Below are 21,682 nucleotides of genomic sequence, written 5' to 3' on the forward strand. Positions count from 1 at the left end.
ATTCTGTGACGTTTTATTAATTTTTATGAACATACTATAGTATGACTTTTTATGAGTTTTTATGACATACTGTACTATACTATGAGTTTTTAATTACTTTTTTTTCAAACTTTACTACAACTTTTTAATTAAATACTTTGCTAAGACATACTATGCTATGACATTTTTATGACATTTGACATAATGATTTTTTAGAGTTTTTATTTCCATACTATACTGTGACTTTTTATGACTTTTTTAGGACATACTATACTATGACTTTTTTATGACTTTTTTTGACATACTCTACTATGACCTTTTAATTAAATACTTTTCTAAGACATACTAAACTATGACACTTTAATGACATTTGACACTATGATTTTTATAGGTTTTTAATTACATACTATGCTGTGACTTTTATGACTTTTTAATGAAATACTTTGCTATGACCTTTTTAGGACATTTTATGACATAATGTACTATGACTTAATGATAAAATACAGTAGTATGACTTTGTTGTAACTTTTTAACAACATTCTATACTATGTTTTTAATAGTTTTTCATGACATACTATACTATAACTTTTTAATAACATGCAAAACTGTTATTATTTGTTATACATACTTTTAATTTAAGACCTGTTAAACTATCCTTGTTATGACATAACGTCCTATCATTTTGGTATGACATACAATACTATGACTTTCATGAGACTTTTTAATGAAATACTATACTATGACGTTTTATTATATTTTTAGGACATATGGTACTAGGACTTTTTATGACTTTTTAATGACATACTATACTATGACTTGTATATGAAATAGTTTGCTATGAAATTTTTATGACATACTATACTTAGTCGTTTTTATCACATACTATACTATGAATTTTTTCAACATACTATACTGTGACTTTTATGACTTTTCAATGACATGCTATACTTTGACTTTTAATTATAATATAATATATATAATATAATACTTTGCTAAGAAATCTTTAGGACATACAATACTATAACGTTTTTCATGACATACTACACTATGATTTTTTAAGTTTTTAATTACACACTATACTATGACTTTTTAGACTTTTTAGAAAATACTATACTATAACTATTTCGAAATAATATACTCTGACTTTTTAATGAAATTCTTTACTATGACTTTTTTACAACTGTTTTCGACATATTATACTATGACTTTTATGACTTTTTAATTAAGTACTTTACTATGACATTTTTGGCCATTCCATACTGTGACTTTTTTTAATGAAAAACAAGTGTAACTTTTTTATGAAATACTACACTATCTCAGAAAATCTCAGATACGATAAGCTACACTGAAAATTGTAATCACAAAGAGAGTTGGTGGCAAGGGCAGGCCCACGGCCCTGCCAAACTGCCAAGATATCTTGTCAATGTTTGCATTCTTTTCAATGTCCTCCTCCTTAGGCGAGCTGGGAAAAATGTTCCACACAAGGACACACCAACAACAGGAGTTTTTTTACTTGATAATTACCTTGAGCCTGTTTAGAGCCTTATGTATGCATGTTTTTCAGTACAAGCAAACACCAAAGCAGCTGGTTTTAGTCAGTAGTTCCTGCTAGTTACAGAGCTAAAATGTGCTAATCAGAGAAATCTTTAGCTAAAGTGTTTTTTTGGAATGAAAACCTGCACACACTTGGCTATTGATGGCACATTGAAGGCCATTGGGTTTAAAGTTGTGTCTGGAACGAGTTGGCCACAACTGTCGCCATGTTGTGTATATTGTGTGGGAGCTTGTTAGCACTGTATCCAAAACAAGGACATGGGTGGAGAAGAAACAGATGTGGCTATTGGCAGATGTGGCTATTGGCAGATGGTTCAGGAGGAGATCCTCCAAGCTTGGATAGAACATATTACATGACATCAGCTCCAGATGGTTTAATCATTAACACCCACCCTCCCAAAACATACAGAAAAGGCTGTGCTAAAAATCCAAAAATCAAAATACAACTTCAGGAAATGTAGTGTGTATGTATAAATGTAGTCTATTCCGTATGAATGAAATTAATGAAGTGGTCTTTTGATCCGGACCGTGATCCGAGGCACCTTTCCTACAAGCAATTTTGGTTCGGACCAAACTGAAAAGTCCGAAAGTCTGGACCAAATGAGGTAGGTGGGAAAAATAAGTTTTTTGAAGTTGAAAAAAGTTAAACTTTTCTGAAAAAAAATTGCCCTATGGCAAGCGCTTTTTTGGCAGCTGACCAATGACAAGCCGAGTAGCAAGACCTGTTGTTTTAGGTCAACAAGAAAAAATGAAGAAGGTGCCGATGGCACAGCGAGTTATACGATATGACTTGCTTTGTTTTTGCTAACGTTAGTAGTAGCACCGCTCCCTGGGTGTTCATTTTGTAGATCACTCGACCGCTTGTTTTACCACCGATCCACGTAGCACTCTTGGATACGGCGCCTTTTTGGAACCAGAACGGACGACTTTTTCCGGTCAAAAAAGACAGAATGTGTTTATTGCCTTGGATGCTCTGTTGCACATTTTTTCATGAGATGTTGGTTGCGCTAAATGAATCCTAATAAGTCAGCGTAAGAACTTTTTCCAATCCTCACTCTTTTGGCTGAAAGCTAAAATCGTGCTCATTCCATTAAATGCATTTGAAACACAATCAAGGTTTGTTTCCGAAATGCAATGCATCCATTTTGACTTTAAATTTTATAACATGTGAAATGAAAGAAAAAAAAACTAAACAAATCCTTAAACTTACTGTTTATTTGATTTATCTTGCAGCTATTGTTTGACTGAGAGGGGGAAGTGGGGCAGTGATAGCACTTGGCACACTTGTCTGTTCCACTTCAGCTTGATCCATGTGTTGTGATGCCTGCGGTGTCCTGGTTTGGCCCTCCACCACCAAATGACTAAGAGTGAAGCAGGTATTAACAGTAGCCTCAATACAGGGAAAAGCACTACAGTGGATAATAAAGGCCTTTAGATTCAACCAAACAAGATTTATCTGAGATAGAAATGGATGGAGGAAATAATTAGTGCCTGCAGAATTATTATTTATTTAATTATCCATTTCTAGCTGCCATTCCCCTCTGTGGCTTATATCCTCTGTGTATATATATATGTTAAAACAATGCAGACTTCTTCAAAGTCAATGGAGCATTAGTGCTAATACAAGCTCTTCTGTTACAGATTTAATCCATTAGTCTGCCGTTGAGTTAGAAATATTTGTATTATTTATTTTGCAGCAAATGCTATTTTGTATACGAATGTGGAATTTTGCACAACACACTTTGCAACCACTTTATCGACATTGCCCCGTCTGGAGCCCTGAGCTGAGCCCCGCTCTCTGTCTACATGCAGGAAGGCCAGAGAAGCTCATGTTTAAGTGTTCACATCTACCAAAATTTGGCAACGTTTGATTTAACTTGAATTTGTCTTTGGTAGTATTAAGGCCTGTATACCCAAAAAAGACTTCAGTATCCAAACCTACATCAGTATAACTTCAGACATATTAATCTAAATGTGCTCCTGCCTACATAATGCATTAGACTGTCATGACAATAAGTTGTTGCATTCATCAGGTCTGTATGTTTTTGACATCCAGTCCTATTGACAACATAAAATAAATTAGCAAACATCTGTTTTTTCAGCAGTAAAGCAAGTCTGTTTATTAAGCACTTTAATATACATCAGAAAATCCCACTTCATATATTCCAGGAATTCTTTTTAAATGACAGTTGAATGTACATGTTAAGCTATTTACAATCAAATTACTGGCAGTCAAATCATAGATGACTGACAAACAGAGTCAAGACAAACAAGATAACTGCTTAATAAGACCATCCAGTATTTGTTTTTTTCCACAGTTTCAAGACCCAATCCTGCTTTGAATCCTTCTATTGACCCTTCATGGCATCCATTTGAATTGCTGTAGAATTGACGAGCCGAGAGCCTTCACAAGGGCTTATAAGTGTTTGTGCATGCGATAGGTTTCTACCCCCCCCCCCCGATCCCAGTTCTTGGCAAAAAATAGCTCACTGTTGACAATATGAAAAGCCCGCAAAAATACGACACAGCCGGTAAACGCTAACACAGCTCCACACAGTTCATGAAAAACAGATGTTTCAGTTCCCTCAGCGTCACAGTCGAGCACCTCCTCCCCTCCATCTCTCGCCGGGTTAAGTCCTGTTGAACTGATATTAAGCCTCTCACAGGGAAGAGGTGGGACAAAGTTAAGTTGTTTTAACTTTGGCTTTACAACTCTGCATTTACAACAATACGATTCACAGCTATGAGTTGTTTTAATAGTTGGACTCTTTTGGGCCGTTTTGTGCCAAAAAATCCAGCAGGAATTACTGGAAATTAACCATGTGGCAAGAAGGAAACAAAGCTTGGATTTTGTTTCTTGCAATGCAGTAGGTTATACATGTAATTCTGCAGACAGTTGCATGTTTTTAAATCACTGCTTTTACTTGAAATCGCTGCATTTAGCACCAAACTTTTGCTGACGGTACACAATGGGTTATTTAAATAGTTTTTATGCACACATAAAATAACACACAAGCAACTGAGAAATCCCATAGGGACAAAATTAAAGTTTTTTTTTACATTTTCAATGAACATCCCTCTTTCTTAGATATTTGTAACAATACACAAAACCAACAAAATTAGGAGACCAAAATAACCGCAGACAACTTCTGAACACAGCACCATGGTAGAGCGCAATGCAACACAAAATGCAGCAAAAGTGGCTTTTTTTCCAAAAATAAATATGCTTGTATATACCGGTGAAGTAAATTGCCATTGCTATTAACATATTACACACAACATAGGTTAAGCACACTGATCCGAGGTTAACACAGATTATTTGGGGTCTCTAGAAAGGCAGACTATCAATGCGCTTACATTTATACCATGGCATCAGTTACTGTTGTGTCCTCTGGCCTTGTGACAATGTACTCAGTGGCACATTGCTGTCAGTGTGAAAAAGTAGACAGAACAAACATAATATAAAATAATAATAAAAAGCATTGGTACGTTTCTCTCAAACATTTACTTTGATAAAACATGGATGGGATACAAAGTGAATAGAACAAATGCATGTCTGTCATTTTACTCTTTTAAAAGTGCATACACTGTTTATTAAATAGCATTACATTAAATTAAAATGATAGTTTGTATGAATACATAAAGAAGGCTGTAACAGATGTAGGCACATTGATGTATCAGTTCACATAAGCCTTAGGCAGCAGTCAACAATCGTCCCTAGGTATTATTTTGTCTCCCACTGATGAAAAAAATGTGTTTTTTTTAATGCAGATTTAAACAGTTGCTTTGGCACATTCCCTCCAATGTCTGCATGGCGAATGGCATTCATGACATCTGAAATGGTACAGGAATGATTTGGGTTAATGTTTTGTTTGGGAGGGAAAAAGCTCTGCTCATCCATTTGAGGCAGTCTTCATGCAAGTCTGAATTAATCCAACTAATGGTGGTTGTGGTGAGTGCAATCCAGTATCGACTAAAAGTCAGTTTTAGCCTCATAATTAGCCACTGTAAATGAAGGGACAAGTCCAAGTCTTGCCTACGTGCCATCACCCTGACTGTAATTTCAACTTTCAGACAAATGCTTTAAGTATTTCAATAGGAGCACATTCTGGAGGACAATTTTGAAAAGAATCTCTTACCAGCTATAATGGAGTCTCCTTTTTGTAGTTAAACCCAGGGTCTGATCCTTCAATCTGCAGTTTCAGGGCTTGTTTTAGGCTTAGTTCAGTTTCCCCTATGGTATAGTTCTCTAGCACATCCTGGTGGCCTCTGTTCTGTACAGTCCGGGGAACTGATACTCTACTCAGGAAAACCTGATTACCCTGTAGATGATAGTTGGGGTTGGTCATGATGCCATTCCTCTTCTTTTCAGAACAGCTCTGCTGCTGGATAAAGAATTGATCTTGGCTTTGCCCCCTTTCCTGCCGAATTGAACCACCAATCATGATCTTGCAGTGTGGATCCTTCACTGAAATGTTTGCTACTGATTTGTTGAGAGCAATCTTCTTGTCAAACTGTGTCATTTCGTACTCCAGAACCTGACCTTGGGTTGATCCACTGTTCTTGACTTTTTTCTTGTCTCCCAGTGCTCCTTTACCATTTGATGTCCCATTTCCGGTCTTACTTCCCTTCGTTGACTTGAGACCAGACTTTAACTGAGACCAGTCAAATTCACTGGATGGAGATGAGGGCTGCTGACCAATGGACTTGGACGTAGAGGAAGGGGAAACAATAGACTGTCTGCTCCGGCTGCGAGGCAGCGAATGCTGTTGGATTTGTTCCGTGAACGTCAGGCCATGAAAACTGTCGATCGGCACAGTCTGAGCTGTGGCGGTGGATGATGTGGTTCTCAAGGAGGAGTTCTTTGAACTTTTGAGGGAATTATTTGAAAGGGAGGATTTCTGCCTGTCTACTGTGGAATCAGGAGATTCGGATGGTGAACTGAAAGCATGGACTGGTCCGTTGGGTAGACCACGTCCAGACGACTGCATATCTCCTGCTCCGGTGCTGCCAGAGCTACTTGATTTAATCGTGAGGGACTGCATTTTACCAGTAACTGCTAATGGTGTTTTCTCTTCCAGGGTGTGTACTGGGGAGGGATTGCAGCCATTTAGAGTTGTGCCCCCATACTTTTCTAGAAGTTTAATGATCATTGAATGGCCACCCTTTGCTGCCACTCTCATTGCTGTGCGTCCAAACTGATCAGCGTGGTTGGGGTCCGCACCATTTTCAAGAAGTATTTGCACAACATCAATGTGACCCTCTTGCGCAGCGATGCCTAGTGCTGTTGCTCCCTGGTTACACGTATGATCCACATGTGTGCCGTTCTCAATCAAAAACTGCACAACTTTCGTGTGCCCTTGCCATGCAGCAGATTGGAGGGCAGATCGCTTCTCATTGTCACAGGCATTCACATCAGCATGATAGTTAATCAGCAGCCTCACCATTTCGACATGCCCTTGCCAGCAGGACACGTGCAGGGCCGTTCTACCCTCAGTGTCACAAGCTTCCACATTTGCTCCATTTTCGAGGAAATACTCAGTCATGGCCAGCTGATTTTCAAGTGCCAATATGTAGAGTGTTGGGCGTCCGTCTGCGTCTTTGTAATCTATGTCGGCTCCGTGGCTCAGCAGCAGTTCAACGATGTCTCTGTGGCCTTCCAGTGCAGCCACCCTGAGAGCATTTCTCCCATCATATCCCCTCTCGTCAATGCATGACTTGTTTTCCAGAAGAATTTGAACGCAGTCATAATGTCCCTCTTGGGCAGCTAATATCAGCGGTATTCTACCATCATTATCAACCTCTGTACAACGAGCACCTTGCTCAATAAGGGCATCGCAAACTTGTCTGTGGCCCTCAAATGAAGCCATGTGTAGCGGGGTCCAGCCTGCATCGTCCCTGTGATTCTCATCCAGACCCCTGTCCAGCAGAGTTCTGACCACCTCCACGTTACCCTGAGCAGATGCAATGCTCAGCACAGTCCTTCCCTCACTGTCAATGCTATCAACAGCAGCTCCCCAGAAAAGTAATGTGTTGACAACAGAGGCATGGCCCATAGACGCAGCAGCAAGAAGAGGAGTGCGACCATTGTTGTCTGTGTGATCCACATCAGCCCCACCTTCTAAAAGCAGATCAACTACATCAACATGTCCTTCATAGCCAGCCACAAGGAGAGGAGTCATGCAGTCTTTATCACAGTGGTCAACCTCTGCTCCCCTTTCAATTAGAAGGCTCACAACAGAAGCATGGCCTTTACTTGCAGGAACACAGAGAGCAGCAACTGAGAGGGCAGTCCTTCCATCCACATCTTCATGATTAACTTCGGCCCCGTGGTCCAAGAGGTGCTCGACGATCTCTCTGTGTCCCATGTATGCTGCAGCAATGAGAGCTGTTCTTCCTTCATTGTCTGCCTTGTTGACCTCAGCCCCATGCTGAAGAAGGTTCAACACTATGTCTTCATGACCTCCCCAAGCAGCAGCTCTCAAAGCAGTCCTACCATCAGCATCAGCACAGTCCACTTTGGCACCAGCATAAAGCAGAGCAGAAACTACCTCCGAATGTCCACCCCAAGCTGCTGAGCGCAGAGCTGTCCATCCATCATGATCTGTGTGGTTTATGTTGGCCTCACAACCAATTAAGCAGTTGACCACTTTAGTATGGCCCTGCCTTGCAGCAAGTGTTAGTGCCGTTTGTCCATGGTTGTCTTCTAGTTCCATGTTTGCCCCTCTAGATATGAGCAAGTTGACCACATCAAGGTTTCCACTGTATGCAGCGTTAGCCAGCAGAGTTCTACCACTGGAGTCACACTGGTTCACAGATGCTCCGTTGTCAAGTAATGTCCGTATTGAGTCCTCTCTTTCCAGGGCCTGTTGAACAATACATGACGCATGGTCATCCTCATTGTTGACATGAGCTCCAGCTTTGACCAGAAGTTGCAGGACCTCCTGTTCTCTTGGTATGGAGGTGGTCAGAGAGTCTTTAGCAGGAGTTCCATTCCAAACCATCCAAAGAGCCAGATTAAATGGCTCAATCTGCAGATTGGAATTAACAAGGTGCAGCGCAAATTCCTGCACTTCGAGTGGCTTAAGCTGCTTTGCTCGGCAAGTATAACTCATCGCCAGCATCCTATGTCCCTCTGCTGCATTGCACAAGTACTTCTGGGTGCAATGCTTAACATCTAGTAGCCACTCTGCAAAACTGTAGTGAAAAAGGATTTTAGTACTCCCAAGGCCATCGACCAACAACTTGGAGAGAATGTCCATCTTTTTCTGAAACTCTTCCATAGTCAGTGTCATGTTTTTGGTCCAGACTGCATGGTACAGTTCCTTGACCGTAAGTGGCCTGCACGTTGCCAGGATTACATTAAGGATGGGCTGGACTTTGGCAAACTGTTTCCTGACAAATAGTCTCTGGCAGAGCCACAGGTAGAGGCCATTGAGGGTGCCAGGGATGTCACGGATTTCTCGAAGCATGATAAAGTTCTCCACCACACCATCCAGCACACGCTCCAGGTAGAGGAAGCAGCCACTGCTTTTGATGTGGAGCTGGTTGAGCATTTCGGCTGTCTCCTTGGTCAGGTGCTGTCTCAGGGCCTCCTCCTGGTCCAGCCTGTGGAGGATATACTGTTGCACATCCTTGACGATGTAGGCCTTGCGGAGATCATCAAGGCTGATTTTGCGGAATCCTGTGAGAGAAGAAATGGACATTAGAGGAGTCTCATGACAAAATGGAGAATATAAAAAGACACTTCAAAACTTACTAGGCCAGTATATGCAGAAAATGAAAAAATGGAGTGGAAGTGGTTTTAGAAACCACAATTGATGATAAGCAGTGTTACTTTCCCCACAGTGCTTCTTGAATCTTTATCCTATGTCGACCTTGAGATCATACCCAGTGTGTATCCACTGATCTTGTACCTTTTGATAATTAGGCCAACCTTTAATTTCCTAAGGCATGGGATGAATAACAGTAAAGCTGTGTTGAGGAATGAAATGTATAAACCATCAGTTTAACCCTTAAATAAATATGTGTCTGATACAGAAGCAATGTCAGCTGTAATAATTTGTTCCTTGTTGGGGGTGAAAACCGCAATCATTTCAGTGGAAACATCACTGAAATAAGGACTAGCTTACATCATATTAAAATATAGTTACCATACATGTATTCATGAAAGGCAACTCCCTTTTAAATTGTTTTTCTGATTTGGGTAAGCACCAGTCTTAGCACAAGACCATAAATAAATAACATATAATGGTAACTATGTGTAAAATAAAACCCTTATACCCTAAGAAAAAGGTCTTTCAACACTAAAGTTGGGTTGATTGGTCATTTAACCCGTCCATTGACTTAGAGGTTATTAGTGCTTAATCAGCAGGAGCAAATCTGTGGTAGGGGCTTAAGATGTAAAAGAGTAAAATGGAGGAGCGCAAGGGAGACATCATTTCCATGCCTGAAGCACATCAGTGGTCTGTAAAACATCTCTCCAGTGCATCACTTATTATTGTACTACATGTTCCCAGAAAAGACCTTTAGAAATCCTTCTGAGTAAAAAAAGAAATCATCACAGTGGGTCTTAATGAATGAACTTTAAATGGGAATTCCTCTCTGACGTGGAAAAATAGCTCCATAATGGCCTTGGCTAATGTGCCTAAACTGAACTTTTCTCCATGTTAAAACAATCTGTTCATGGTCTGTGTAAGCCAGCCAGAGGGCAAGAAGCACATTTTTGCATACTTATATTTGCAGTTCCCATGGTTCTCAGGGGATATTGGGACATGAAAAAAATTTCACCAGAGACTCCCTCAGTGTTATTGACATACTGTATTTTAAAATAACTAACAGGCCTCCTACTATGGGAAAAGCAGTTGCATTTCCCTCCCTAAAATTGTGCACTTTGCTAGGCAGAGCACAGAACATGGACTCATTAACCTTTTCAAAGTATGGTAATTAAATGTGATTATTGCATCTTATTACTGACTGAACATTTCATGTACTGACAGGAAATTACTCTTTTTTAGAAAATAATCTATTAAATTCAGCACCAGCACTTTTATCTTGGAACAGTAAACTGTGATTGCTTTAATTATATAACACAACTTTTACCTGTACATGATATGCTTCAGACTATCACCAAGCCTGGGGCAGTTCTCTGTTCATCCGACTGCTATTGTGTGGCTAAAAAAAGCGGTGAAATCTTACTCCACAAAGAGACTGGTGCTAACCACACCTGGAAGCCTAACAGAACTGATGAGTTTAACAAGAGTGTCCATGCAGGTACTCACAGTCTGAACAATGGACCCTGGTAAACACAAGTTAGTATCTGCTTCTGAGTTTGTTTAAGATAAGCACCACTGCACTAACTGGGCCTCACAATAATCTTTTATGTGGTCCTTGGGTCTTTGTTTTTACTTCAAACTGTGATAAACCAGATAAAATGAAGGCATTCACACCTCGGATACTGACTATGTTGTATTACATCCTGTGATACAAACAATGATCAGCAAAGCAATGATTTTGATTCTGATAAATCACACTCTTAGGTTGAACTTTGTTATGGGCAAAAACTACTTACCATACAAGATTTCTAATAGAGTAAGTTTTAATTTTATTATAATAGAGATCACATGGACATCTGGGCTTAACTCTACACACTAAACTAGAACACATGTAAATAAAAAATAAAAAAATCCAAGGTACAAAAATGCTTATTCTGAATATGATGTCTATAAAAGCACTATAGTGTATGACAAAGAGAACAGCTGTGCAAATATTTTAAATTAATAAAGCTGCAAAGTATCATTCTCATTTAGCATTATACTATATACATTTCATTAAATATAATTGCTCAATCATAAAAAAAAAACTCAATGACCCCAACCCACTTTCAGTTTGCCTTTGTTTCCAGTGACTGTGCACATTTTCCACCCTCCCTTTGCCCTCTTCTGTCTGGCTCCATGACCCCCTGTACCAGCTACCACTCCCCTCCTGGAGAGGTCAATGACAATACAAGAGACAGATGCACGGTAAGCCTTCATGGTAGCTATAAGTAAGAAAAACACTCAGCACTTCTACCTTTGAGTACTAAAAACCATTAACCATTTTGTGTATATTCAAAATCATTGCCCCAAAAAGGTGACTGATTCCTCATTTTGACAGGGCCATGGGAAGAACCGGAATAGGTCTTTATGAGTCAAGTAATGGCTTCTTTCAGGTTTGTATCAACAGGTACAGAAACACTTGAAGGTATCACATGGTGTTAATGTGCATTTAGGTTCTCAGTGTAGTCACTACTCCTGTGGCTCAGCCAATCAGGCACTGATCAGATGATTTCTCACTCTTCCCCTCCTTTTTTCTCTAGCCTTTTGTTTCATGTCAGGTTCTTAAAGCTCTTTTGTTTAGCTTAAAGGCCAAACTAGCTGGTGTACATGCTTCCTTCCCTTGCTTTTCAGGCTATTGCCCAATCACATGTGCCTCAGTCAACACAGGCACATACAGTACCAAATTAGCATTTACAGTTTGTTTAAATCAGACATCTTGTGCCTGGTATGACCCCCTGCCTATGTGTGTCACCGATGGGTCCTCCTACTCCTTCTGGACCTAATCCCTCTTTGGACATTCTGGAGTTGCTCCAATTGGGACAGGAAACCCACTAGCTACAAGAAGGGAAGAGGCCATTAATGGGGGAAAACAGAAGTATTTTCCCTAGCTAGTTATTTCAGCAAAGTGTGAAATTTAATATGTTGTTCTGATTTATATTCTTTGTTGACTTGTCTATTTACAGAGGGAAAAACATTGCATGTGCATTACAGCCCATTTCTGGAGATGTTTCACTATCAAAAATATTTTCTCAGGGGAACAAATGAAAAATGCTTCTGTGTTTTAGTTTATGATAAACAGTTTCTCCAACATTCCACAGTCTCTGACACACCAATTATGAAGATATAGCGACTAGCCAAGCTAGAGAAGGGAGGAGGATACAGACATTTGACTGGAGCCACCATGAAAAAAAACACTTTCCTGGGTTAAAAGAATAAAATAAATCTACAGTATATACAAGAACTAAAAGACTAAAACCAGCAAGAGCCTCCAGTCAGAACACACCAAAGAAAGACCACTTCTTTCAATCGCTGCACATAGTGGAAGATGACCTACAATTTCCACTTTAGTCATCAGCAGACATCACTTCATAGGTCTTGGATGTCAATTGTGAAGTCATGGCATTATTACTGCCCCACTCCTGCAGATAAAGCACTAAAACAACCACAGGCGGAAAGTCGTCCAAACTGCATTTGATGACTGTGGTGTAACAGGAACTACTATTAAGTACACAAGAATGCAAGAACTTTCATTGGCTACAAATGTCCAAATGCCTTCCAAGAACCATTTTCTTTTTTTCCAAAACCGTCATGAAGGTCTAGCTTTTGCGCTATTATGTGTGGGCTACACAAACAGTAGTGGAGCATTGTGTGTGTTCAAGCTATTTGTGTGTGTGTGTGTGTGTGTTTGTGTGTGTGTGTGTGTATGAGAGGATGGTTCAGAGTCTGAACAAAAGTGACTACAAAACAAGCAACAAATGACACATTCATCGGTGTGAGGGATGCAGCTCCCGAGTACAGGCCTCTGAGCCAGCTGCTGCTCGTTACAGAACTGGATACCAGCCACAGGAGACAGAGCCCTGCGTACAAAAGAAGGGCTGTTTGCCTACTAGATTAATTTTTCAGATGACAAACGAGGCAGCGTGTGTGCAAGCATGTTGAGAAATTAGAGGTTTATCAACCAGGATTTCAGAATGGCAACGTCTCTGATTTGGCACGTTCATTGCGAGGCACAATCTTAGGTCATCAGATCCATAAAGAAAACAGAAACCCAAGCCCCGCTGCCCTCTCCTCAGGCTCTCCAGTAAACCCGCGCTCGACAAACGTCTGTTCGACAGCTGCAGCGTTCTGGGATCCAAAAAACATGAGAGCGCCAACCTCCTAAACACAAGTATGCGGATGAGAGTTGGCTCCAACGGTCAAACAACAGTCCTTTGACAAGAGTGCTGCTATTTAATCTATGACAAATACCGTTCCCTGTTTAATTATATACACTCTCTAATTTCTAACAGATGAATGGAGGTCCCACGTTCTAGCTCATCTCGGATAAATGTGGCATATTCACAAGAGAAAAAAAGACAAAACCAACTCTAACGGGGCACTAATTCAACTGTGTAAAGACAACCGCTGCAGGAGAAAAGAAATTGGGATTAGCAGCTACATTCAATGGCCTATGTACTGTATATTTCCTGCAATACTACACAACCACCAGGTGAGTCGGTGAAATGATTACACTTTGACAATTAATTTATGTTACACTAAAGGTAAAACCCATGAAAACACTCCTGCCCAAACACGCCTGTTGCTGAATTTCAAAAGGGATGTGAAAGGGTTTCCAGTCAAACCTGTTGTGGTGCAACTGAACAGTGCTGATGAGATGGGGGAGTGGAGCAAACAGGAATACATTGAACACACTAAAGCCTTTTCAAATATGGAATATATAACATTTCTGACTTCATCTATCTATTAAAGTGATGGCATTTTGTCATACGCACACATGTGACTTTAACGTTAACGTTCCTCATGGCTGCATTCAGACCTTACAGGACATTTACAGAATGAGCGTGCTTGTGTAATATTTGTCACCCAGAGAGAGAGAGAGAGAGAGAGAGAGAGAGAGAGAGAGAGAGAGAGAGAGAGAGAGAGAGAGAGAGAGAGAGAGAGAGAGAGAGAGAGAGAGAGAGAGAGAGAGCGCGCCATGGCTGCTAACAGTAAATTACAGATTTTTTCCCATCAGTTTAAGCTTATGTTATTGATAGTGATTTTCTGCTGCCTGTTTTGCAATATCCGACAGTGCACAAGCATTAAATGGCAGGATGATAAATTGGGTCTTTAATTTAATTTCTGTTCGCCCAAATGATTTATATAAAGAGTGTTCATTCATGCAGCTTGCATGAATGAACATTGGAAATACATGCAAGACTGTTGGTCAGATTGAGAGTTTTTTTAACTCTTTTCCCTGGTCGCACCGGGATGGGAAAAAATAGCTTTTATAGACTAACCTGATAGAAGAGCAATCTCTTCAAGACTTTATAATTGGCTTTTTCACAGGTTTGGGATTAATCACTTATGGGCTCTGAAAAAGGAGGGAAAAGACCTGGTCATCTGTAGCTGCTGTAATCCTGTCAAAAATGCCCGCCAATCACTCCCTCACGGTCCGCTTGGAAAGAACCAATAAAAAACCTCCTTGCCCTGTTCTGCCTACTCTGTGTACGAGCCTGTCAATACCTGTTGTTGTTGCATTGTTGTTATGTTGTTGCTGCGTTGCTGCCGCCGCATTTCTAACAGTCGTCATGTTTGTTTTAAATAATAATAATTGTTCACATAATATTAGCTGTTTACCGGTGAATGAGGCATGAAGCAGCGATGCAGCCATGCACGTCTGTGTGTGGTTTGGAGACCCGGGGAGATGAAACTTTCAAATCTTACTAGTTTTTTTAACATCTATCTATCTATGACAGGAACTTGACAGCATGGCTCAGCTTTAGAGGTGCATTCTGATAAACCTTTCAAACCATTAACACACATAATAAAACATCAATCTTAAGACCGTTTATGCAGAGCACACCAGTAATGTTTTTCCCCCTTCTAATAACCAAAGAAAAAAAGTTGCTGTACGTATGATTTTGAGTGACAGGAGCTTGTTGAATGATGACAAGAGACCGAGCCATGAGGCTGTGCACCTGGTCACAAGTGTTTGCCTTCACTCATTGTGCATCTCATAATGGATTTCCCTGTAAGAGAGATGTAACTATATATCGTGGAGCTTCTTGCAGCTGCACAGATGACTGGAGATTTCATCTACATGAAGACATTCTAAAATAACTGAAAAAACTGTGTTAAGCCAGTAATACACAGATCAAACAGGAGCAACCGTATATAAACAGTATAAACTTCATTCAAACTATCCGTTAACCAATCTCTTTTGGGCGGGGGGGGGGGGGGGGGGGGGGGGGCTTGTACAGACAATAATCCCTCTTTCCTTGCCAGATTTTTTTCCTTAAATTTAAAAAGGTCAGATATGTGCTAAATATGTCCCATGATCCTTGGATCTATAGACCAGGTCAATTTTAAACTGGTATTTAAAAAATGTCCACTTGTCAACCTTAAATAACTATTTTGTTTCTGAAGATACAAGTTAAGTCTACATGGTGGCAGTAAGCTCTAGCGCTGGGAGTTCCCTGCCCCATACAGGATCAAATTCCCTCAATCTCTGCCTGTGTTTTGTTCATCATTACACTGGCTGACCTCCTGATGACCTCATTTAGCCCTACCAGCACGTTTCCATTCACCTGCGCATGGAACTACGAAGTCAAGCATGTCAGTCAAACAAGCCATTCTCTGCTACCAACATACAGTGCCATCAAGGTCTGGAACTCATTTTAGAAGGATTTCACGAGGAAATGTCCAGACTGCAGTTCCAGCGTGGGGAAAGGTGTGGCTTACTGTGGAATCAGATAATTGCAATCATCCTTGGCATGCAGGTCAAGAAGCAATGTGGTATGAAAAAAATTCGTCTTTAATTTAAAAGCTTTCACCCTTGCAACAACACCAGCAAAAAATGTGCCAGGAATTCCACTGCATTTATTCAGGTAAATTAAGACTTAATTAAAATACCCTTCAATTAAAGCAAAAACTGACAAGTCGTGCTCTGTACTACAGCCTTGAAGAAAATAAAGAATCTCAAGTCTATAAAAAATGTGGCAGGGGCATGCCACATACCAAAGGGCATCACCCCAGGAGGAAAGAGTTTCCCCGCCATGTTCAGAGTCATGTTACTACAGTGGAGCACCCAAGGTGTTATAGATACAGACACGGTAGACCTGTAATTTGCCCGGCTGTCAGACTGCACGGTGGTAAATTACAGTATTCAGTGAGGATTATGGTCTTCAACTTATCCAAAGTGAGGCTCGACATGCAGCCTCACAGACGACAACTCACACATGAATATGGACATAAATCACCTTGTCTGTGTAAGCCAATTTCAAGAAAGGGGGGGGTGACGCTAATTAAATATGTTGTCCTTGCTCTCGTTACCCAGGCGTCGAGGCATCGACTCAATCGATACCCAAAACTCTAATAAGAGAGGACAGAGAGGGTTTTTATCATGCTTTGGTTGCAGTAGGCATTTGTTGAATGTGCCCTTTGGTTTAGTGTTGTGCGATGTAATCTCTCTGAAGGCTGCAGCATGACCAAAAAGTGTGGAAATTAGTTTTAAAGTTATTTAAAGCAATAAATAAAGACATTTTTCAGCTCCTTTCCCTCTCAGTACTGAACATTGTTCTTGGCATCTACTCTCTTATAGAACTTACAATTTTACTTCAAAGTTTCAAATTTATCTGTTGCATTTGTACAGCTAAACATCCAATGGTCTATATCATGACGCAAAAAGTCATTTACTGGGGGGGGTCAGTAAGCAGAGCCATCTTTGTCTCTCTTCGGGGAGCATTCCACAGCCCAGAAGAAATAAACCGTCCTTGCTGCTTTACGACCGTGTTTGTGTTGTCAGTCGGCCAGAAGATCTTGCGGTCCCTGCAGTGAGGTCTTACATTTGACCAAAAAGAAAGTATACAAAAATAACACTTCCAGGGAGATGTTAAGAGTTTTGTTGACCTTTTGCAGAGGAACGGCCGTGCCCTGTGTCAGATTTACCCGCAGGCCTCGGGACAAAGGGCTGTTCAGAGTGGTGGAGGAGGGTGCATACTTTAAACAGGGCTGCTCTTTTTTATTTGTGATCATTGGTGGTAAATCAGCTGTCTCTTGGCGAGTTGGGTAAAGAAAGCTCCATTCATGGTGGGCAGAGTGGAGCTGGAAGATGGGGTGCAAGGACTAGGGTGGGCTACTCTCTCTCAAAGAGTGAATACAGTAAAACAAAAACACAGACGCACTTCAGAGTCCCATCACTTCCTAAAAGTGTTGCTTTTATTATACAATAGCTGTGGAATTTGAAATGAATTATCTACTGTATATACTATAGGGTGTGGAAGAGGACCTGATGATTACTTTTGGGTCAAAAACTCATGTGTCATCTAAGGAAGGAAGTGAGTAAACCCTGCATCGAAATGCCTCACAGAATGAGTGTCTGCTTAAAGTGGCCACACACTCCTGTAACATTCCTCAGACTGAGCCAGGAATAAAAGAGTCTTAATTACAGCTGTGATTCATAACTAAAGGGGCTTTTTATGTGTGTGCATTTGTGGCTATTTTCTTTCTTGCTGGTACACCCCAAATGCCTGCCAAGTGCCCTCTGTGACTAACTGGAAGAACTCTGAGTAAAATTGAAAAATAAATAAAATAATAATGTATTTTATGATAATGGAAATCAATCTAATTGAAGTTGCTATAACACTGCAGGGCAGGAATGTGGTTGTTTAAGGGGAGGTATTATTTTTCACGGCTCCAGTAGCACAATGATACTATATTATTATTATAACTACTGGCACTGCAGTTGACAAATCCATGCCTTCTCTTTAAAGCAGCACGGTGGCCCAATGGTTAGCACTGTGGCCTCACAGCAAGAAGGTTTGGAGTTCAAACCCTGGTTGTCCCGGGCCTTTCTGTCGGGAGTTGTTCTCCCCATGTGTGCGTGGGTTTTCTCTGGGTTTTCCCCCCCTCATTCTCTACCAAGCTGATATGTGGTAAACGTCTGGCGTCGTACTCACCTAGGTGGATGCTACACATTGGTGATGTCGGAAGCACTTTGATGATAAACCACTATATAAATGTAATAAGCGATTCTCCATCCTTCCTCTTCCCTTACTCATGTTGGCTTTTCTCCCAAAATCCTCCAGTACAGCTCGCTCCCGGTTTTGTTTTGTGTTTCCTTTAAGCTGTACCACTGTCATCTCCAGCACCTCCTCCTGCATTCGCGGATTAGTCACAACACGCTTCGACGCAGGATGCGAGATTTGAGTGGCGATGTTCTGCTTGCACTGATTATCTCCCATCTTAACAAGTGCCTTTTACCTCTGCCTTCTGATGGTTTGTGAAACAGCCAGATTAGGTAAGAGATAAATAACCTAATCAAGTCTTTTATCTCCTCTTTGGGTAATTTCTATATTTAATTATTGTTCAGCTTTATTTGATAGTCAACAGTAAAGAGATGACATGAGAGAAGAAATAAATGGGGACCAACATGCCCCACAGAATTCAGATTCAATAAAACGCTGACTAAACCCAACTGTTCAACACATTTCTAGATATTTCTGGCGCTTCTGCTACTGTAATGTAGTCAGAGTGCTACGGCTGTGACCTTACATGACTTATTAACTAGAACTCTGCATGACAATGTGGGAAAGCAGGTTTTTTCTAGGGCTAGGGCTTCTAGGGGTAAATGTAAATGTACTTACTGAAGCACGAGGAATAGACATGTATACCTCTGCTAACAGTACATATTAATATATTAATGTCAGATTTTAGGTTGGTCAGTGTATGCACTTACACACACAGTGATGTGCTACACTCCGTGCATAGGGAATTCTCTCTTATCAAATAATTATTCATGAAAATGTGCTAAAACTCACAGCGCTTAGACATCTTCTTATGTTGTCCATGCAGTACTCCCTGAGACAGCGCCTACACATACAGTACTTAACTACTTGAGAAAGAGTTACTATGACTAGCGTGCACCATAAACAATATTGGGCAGATGGTGCCATTACAGTTCAGTGATGCCTCCATACGATAAAATATCACACACTAGGCTCTATCAAAGGGCATGGTAATTATGGCTCAAATTACTCCGTTCTTATTTTTATTAAGACCATAATAAAAGTGGATAATATGAAAAACAATGCAAAAAGCAAAACAAGTGTTAAAATAAAATGTCTGGTTTAAATGATACTAAATAAAATTTGGAATTTGAAAAATTATAGGAGGCATTTCAGAGTCAGCACAATATCAGTTTGAGGTTAAAAATAAAACAAAAAATACATGTCTGAGAGGCTGTTTCTATTTAAACACCCAACCCCCAGTTTCCCACCTCCACCCTGCCATCTCTTTCCCCTTTCCCTTGCTCTCCCTTCTGCCGGAGGCCTTGTTAAATTGGCACAGATTCTACCCCGGCTCCCAACCAAAATTGCTGCCTAAGTGTTTCCACTCCGCTACCCCAATCACGGCCTTACAGTAGCACAGCACACAGAGGGAGTGTGCACATGAAAAGCAAGATTCTCTACATAGGTCTGCTGTCACTTGGGGCATAAAGAAGCAGCACAGCTACAGATCGATTCAACTTATAGGACAGCCCTGTGTTTTTTAGCTCCCAAGACAGAGTTTGTAGTTCATTTCAAAGTTAATACATGAAGACAAAGTGAGGTGTAATCATAACTGAGTGTTCATATAATGTGAGTCAGCCAGCAGGATACTCTGCAAAATTCTTGTAGTCCTACTCACAAACAGAACAGTCTTTGTTTGTGAGGCTTTAGCCGAGCGGATGCGAGCGAGGCATTCTGCTGCAGAAGTCATATGCCTCCTTCTTCCTGCTCGGTCTCAGAGGTGATGAAAACTTCCAAAAGCACATTCCACTCTGAGACACACAGACACAAGGAATAACAGTTGAGCAAGTAAAGAAGAATTTGGAGCTTTGCTCCTGGGGAAAAAGGTGTCTATTTCAGAAAAAAAAAATGAAACATTCCCTGCAGATAGTATGTGTCTAAATCATAGACAACGGGAACTCTTCACTTTCTCCCTTCTAAAAGAATCCTTAATTCTTTCAGAAGTCTTAAGAAGGCATCAGAGAAGACTTCGGCTCCAGCAATTTTTCTGCAGACCGACGTTCTGGTTAAAGGTCATTCCTCAAGCTTCATCAACACTATATTCTCAAAACCACCAAAGTCCCGTCACCGCAGACCAGAGTATACTGGAAAACCAACACAACCTACGCCCCAGACAAAATAGGCCGCTCATATAAAACAGGAGTTGGCTTTGCACTGAGCATGGAAGTGGAGTCTTTTGGCAGGCCACTGCCATCTCTGACTTGTAAACAATATGGAGGGTATTTTTAGGGGACACTTGGCCTCAATTTGATCCTCTGAAGTCTGTTGGTCTATTTTAGGTTCGGTGTTGCATGAATAAGGAGTGTCTGCACTGCTGTTTTCATATTAAGGCGTACAAGCTAATGGAAGACATGGTAAGTAGGTGATATTGTTTGCCTGCATGTCTACATCCGTCTACGTGTAAGGAAATAAAAGCCAGTCTACCAGAAGAATTTCCAGTGTTGAACTGAAAGCGGAAGACTAAATCTAGACAAAACAAAGACGCCGCTAAAAGCATCAGCAGAAGAAAAAGGCCAAGGCTTATTGTAGATCTGGAGGAGCATCTCTATGCACAAACTCAATATGATCTTATAATTCACTGCAATAATGGAAGCATTACATATACAACAGCATGTTCACATTAGCACAGCAACATCACTTCACTTCTTTCACATGGGGGCATCACATCTGATGTACGAGTTTTAATACTGTTCCACTGTTCAAACGTTTTTTTCTCTCGTTATTTTAAATCAATTGCAAGGCAATTGGAGTAAGAGCTTGAAAAAACCTTGTCCATCATCAAAGAGGCAGTATAAAAGGGAAATAGATGAGAGCCAGTCCAAAAAGAAAGAAAGAGAGAAAAGAAAGGAGATAACTGCTGTTTATCAGACTGTTTCAAGATGAAATTCCCTTTAAACCATCTCAAAAACAAAAAGAACAGAGAGCTCATCAGCTAGCAACATAAATGGAGGCAAAGCAAAGAGGCAGTCACAGAAGTCCCTGAGATATTCTGAAGCAAGTTACAGATAAAAAAAAAACAACTCCCTTTAGCATTTACATCCGTGGCATGTGTGGTCATATTTTCCCCTGGTGACTCCCCTCCCAACTCAATGTGCAACTGCAAATCTGACGATTTAAATCAATGGTTCAGGCCAGACAAAGCAGCAGACACACAGACACAGACACACAGAGACACACACACACACACACACACACACACACACACACATGATTAACCAGAAAATATGATTTAATGCAAATTGCTGCTGAATGGACATCAAATATAAAACTTCTTCTCTATCT

The 21,682-nt window shown here is 40.6% G+C and overlaps 1 protein-coding gene across 1 annotated transcript in view; it reads right to left on the minus strand.

Annotated features, from left to right (window-relative positions):
• Nucleotides 1-3,626: 3,626 nt before the first annotated feature.
• Nucleotides 3,627-21,682, minus strand: part of ankrd50 (ankyrin repeat domain 50) — a 38,106-nt gene continuing 20,050 nt past the window's right edge. The window contains exons 4-5 of the mRNA XM_034883129.1: nucleotides 5,673-9,217; nucleotides 3,627-5,367 (exon numbers count right to left, since the gene is read on the minus strand). Of these exons, the coding sequence (XP_034739020.1) occupies nucleotides 5,676-9,217 (3,542 nt within the window). The 3' untranslated portion in view covers nucleotides 3,627-5,367; nucleotides 5,673-5,675. The remainder of the gene's footprint in view (nucleotides 5,368-5,672; nucleotides 9,218-21,682) is intronic.

Source organism: Etheostoma cragini, chromosome 10, assembly GCF_013103735.1.
Source record: "Etheostoma cragini isolate CJK2018 chromosome 10, CSU_Ecrag_1.0, whole genome shotgun sequence".
In the NCBI taxonomy this organism is placed as follows: domain Eukaryota; kingdom Metazoa; phylum Chordata; class Actinopteri; order Perciformes; family Percidae; genus Etheostoma; species Etheostoma cragini.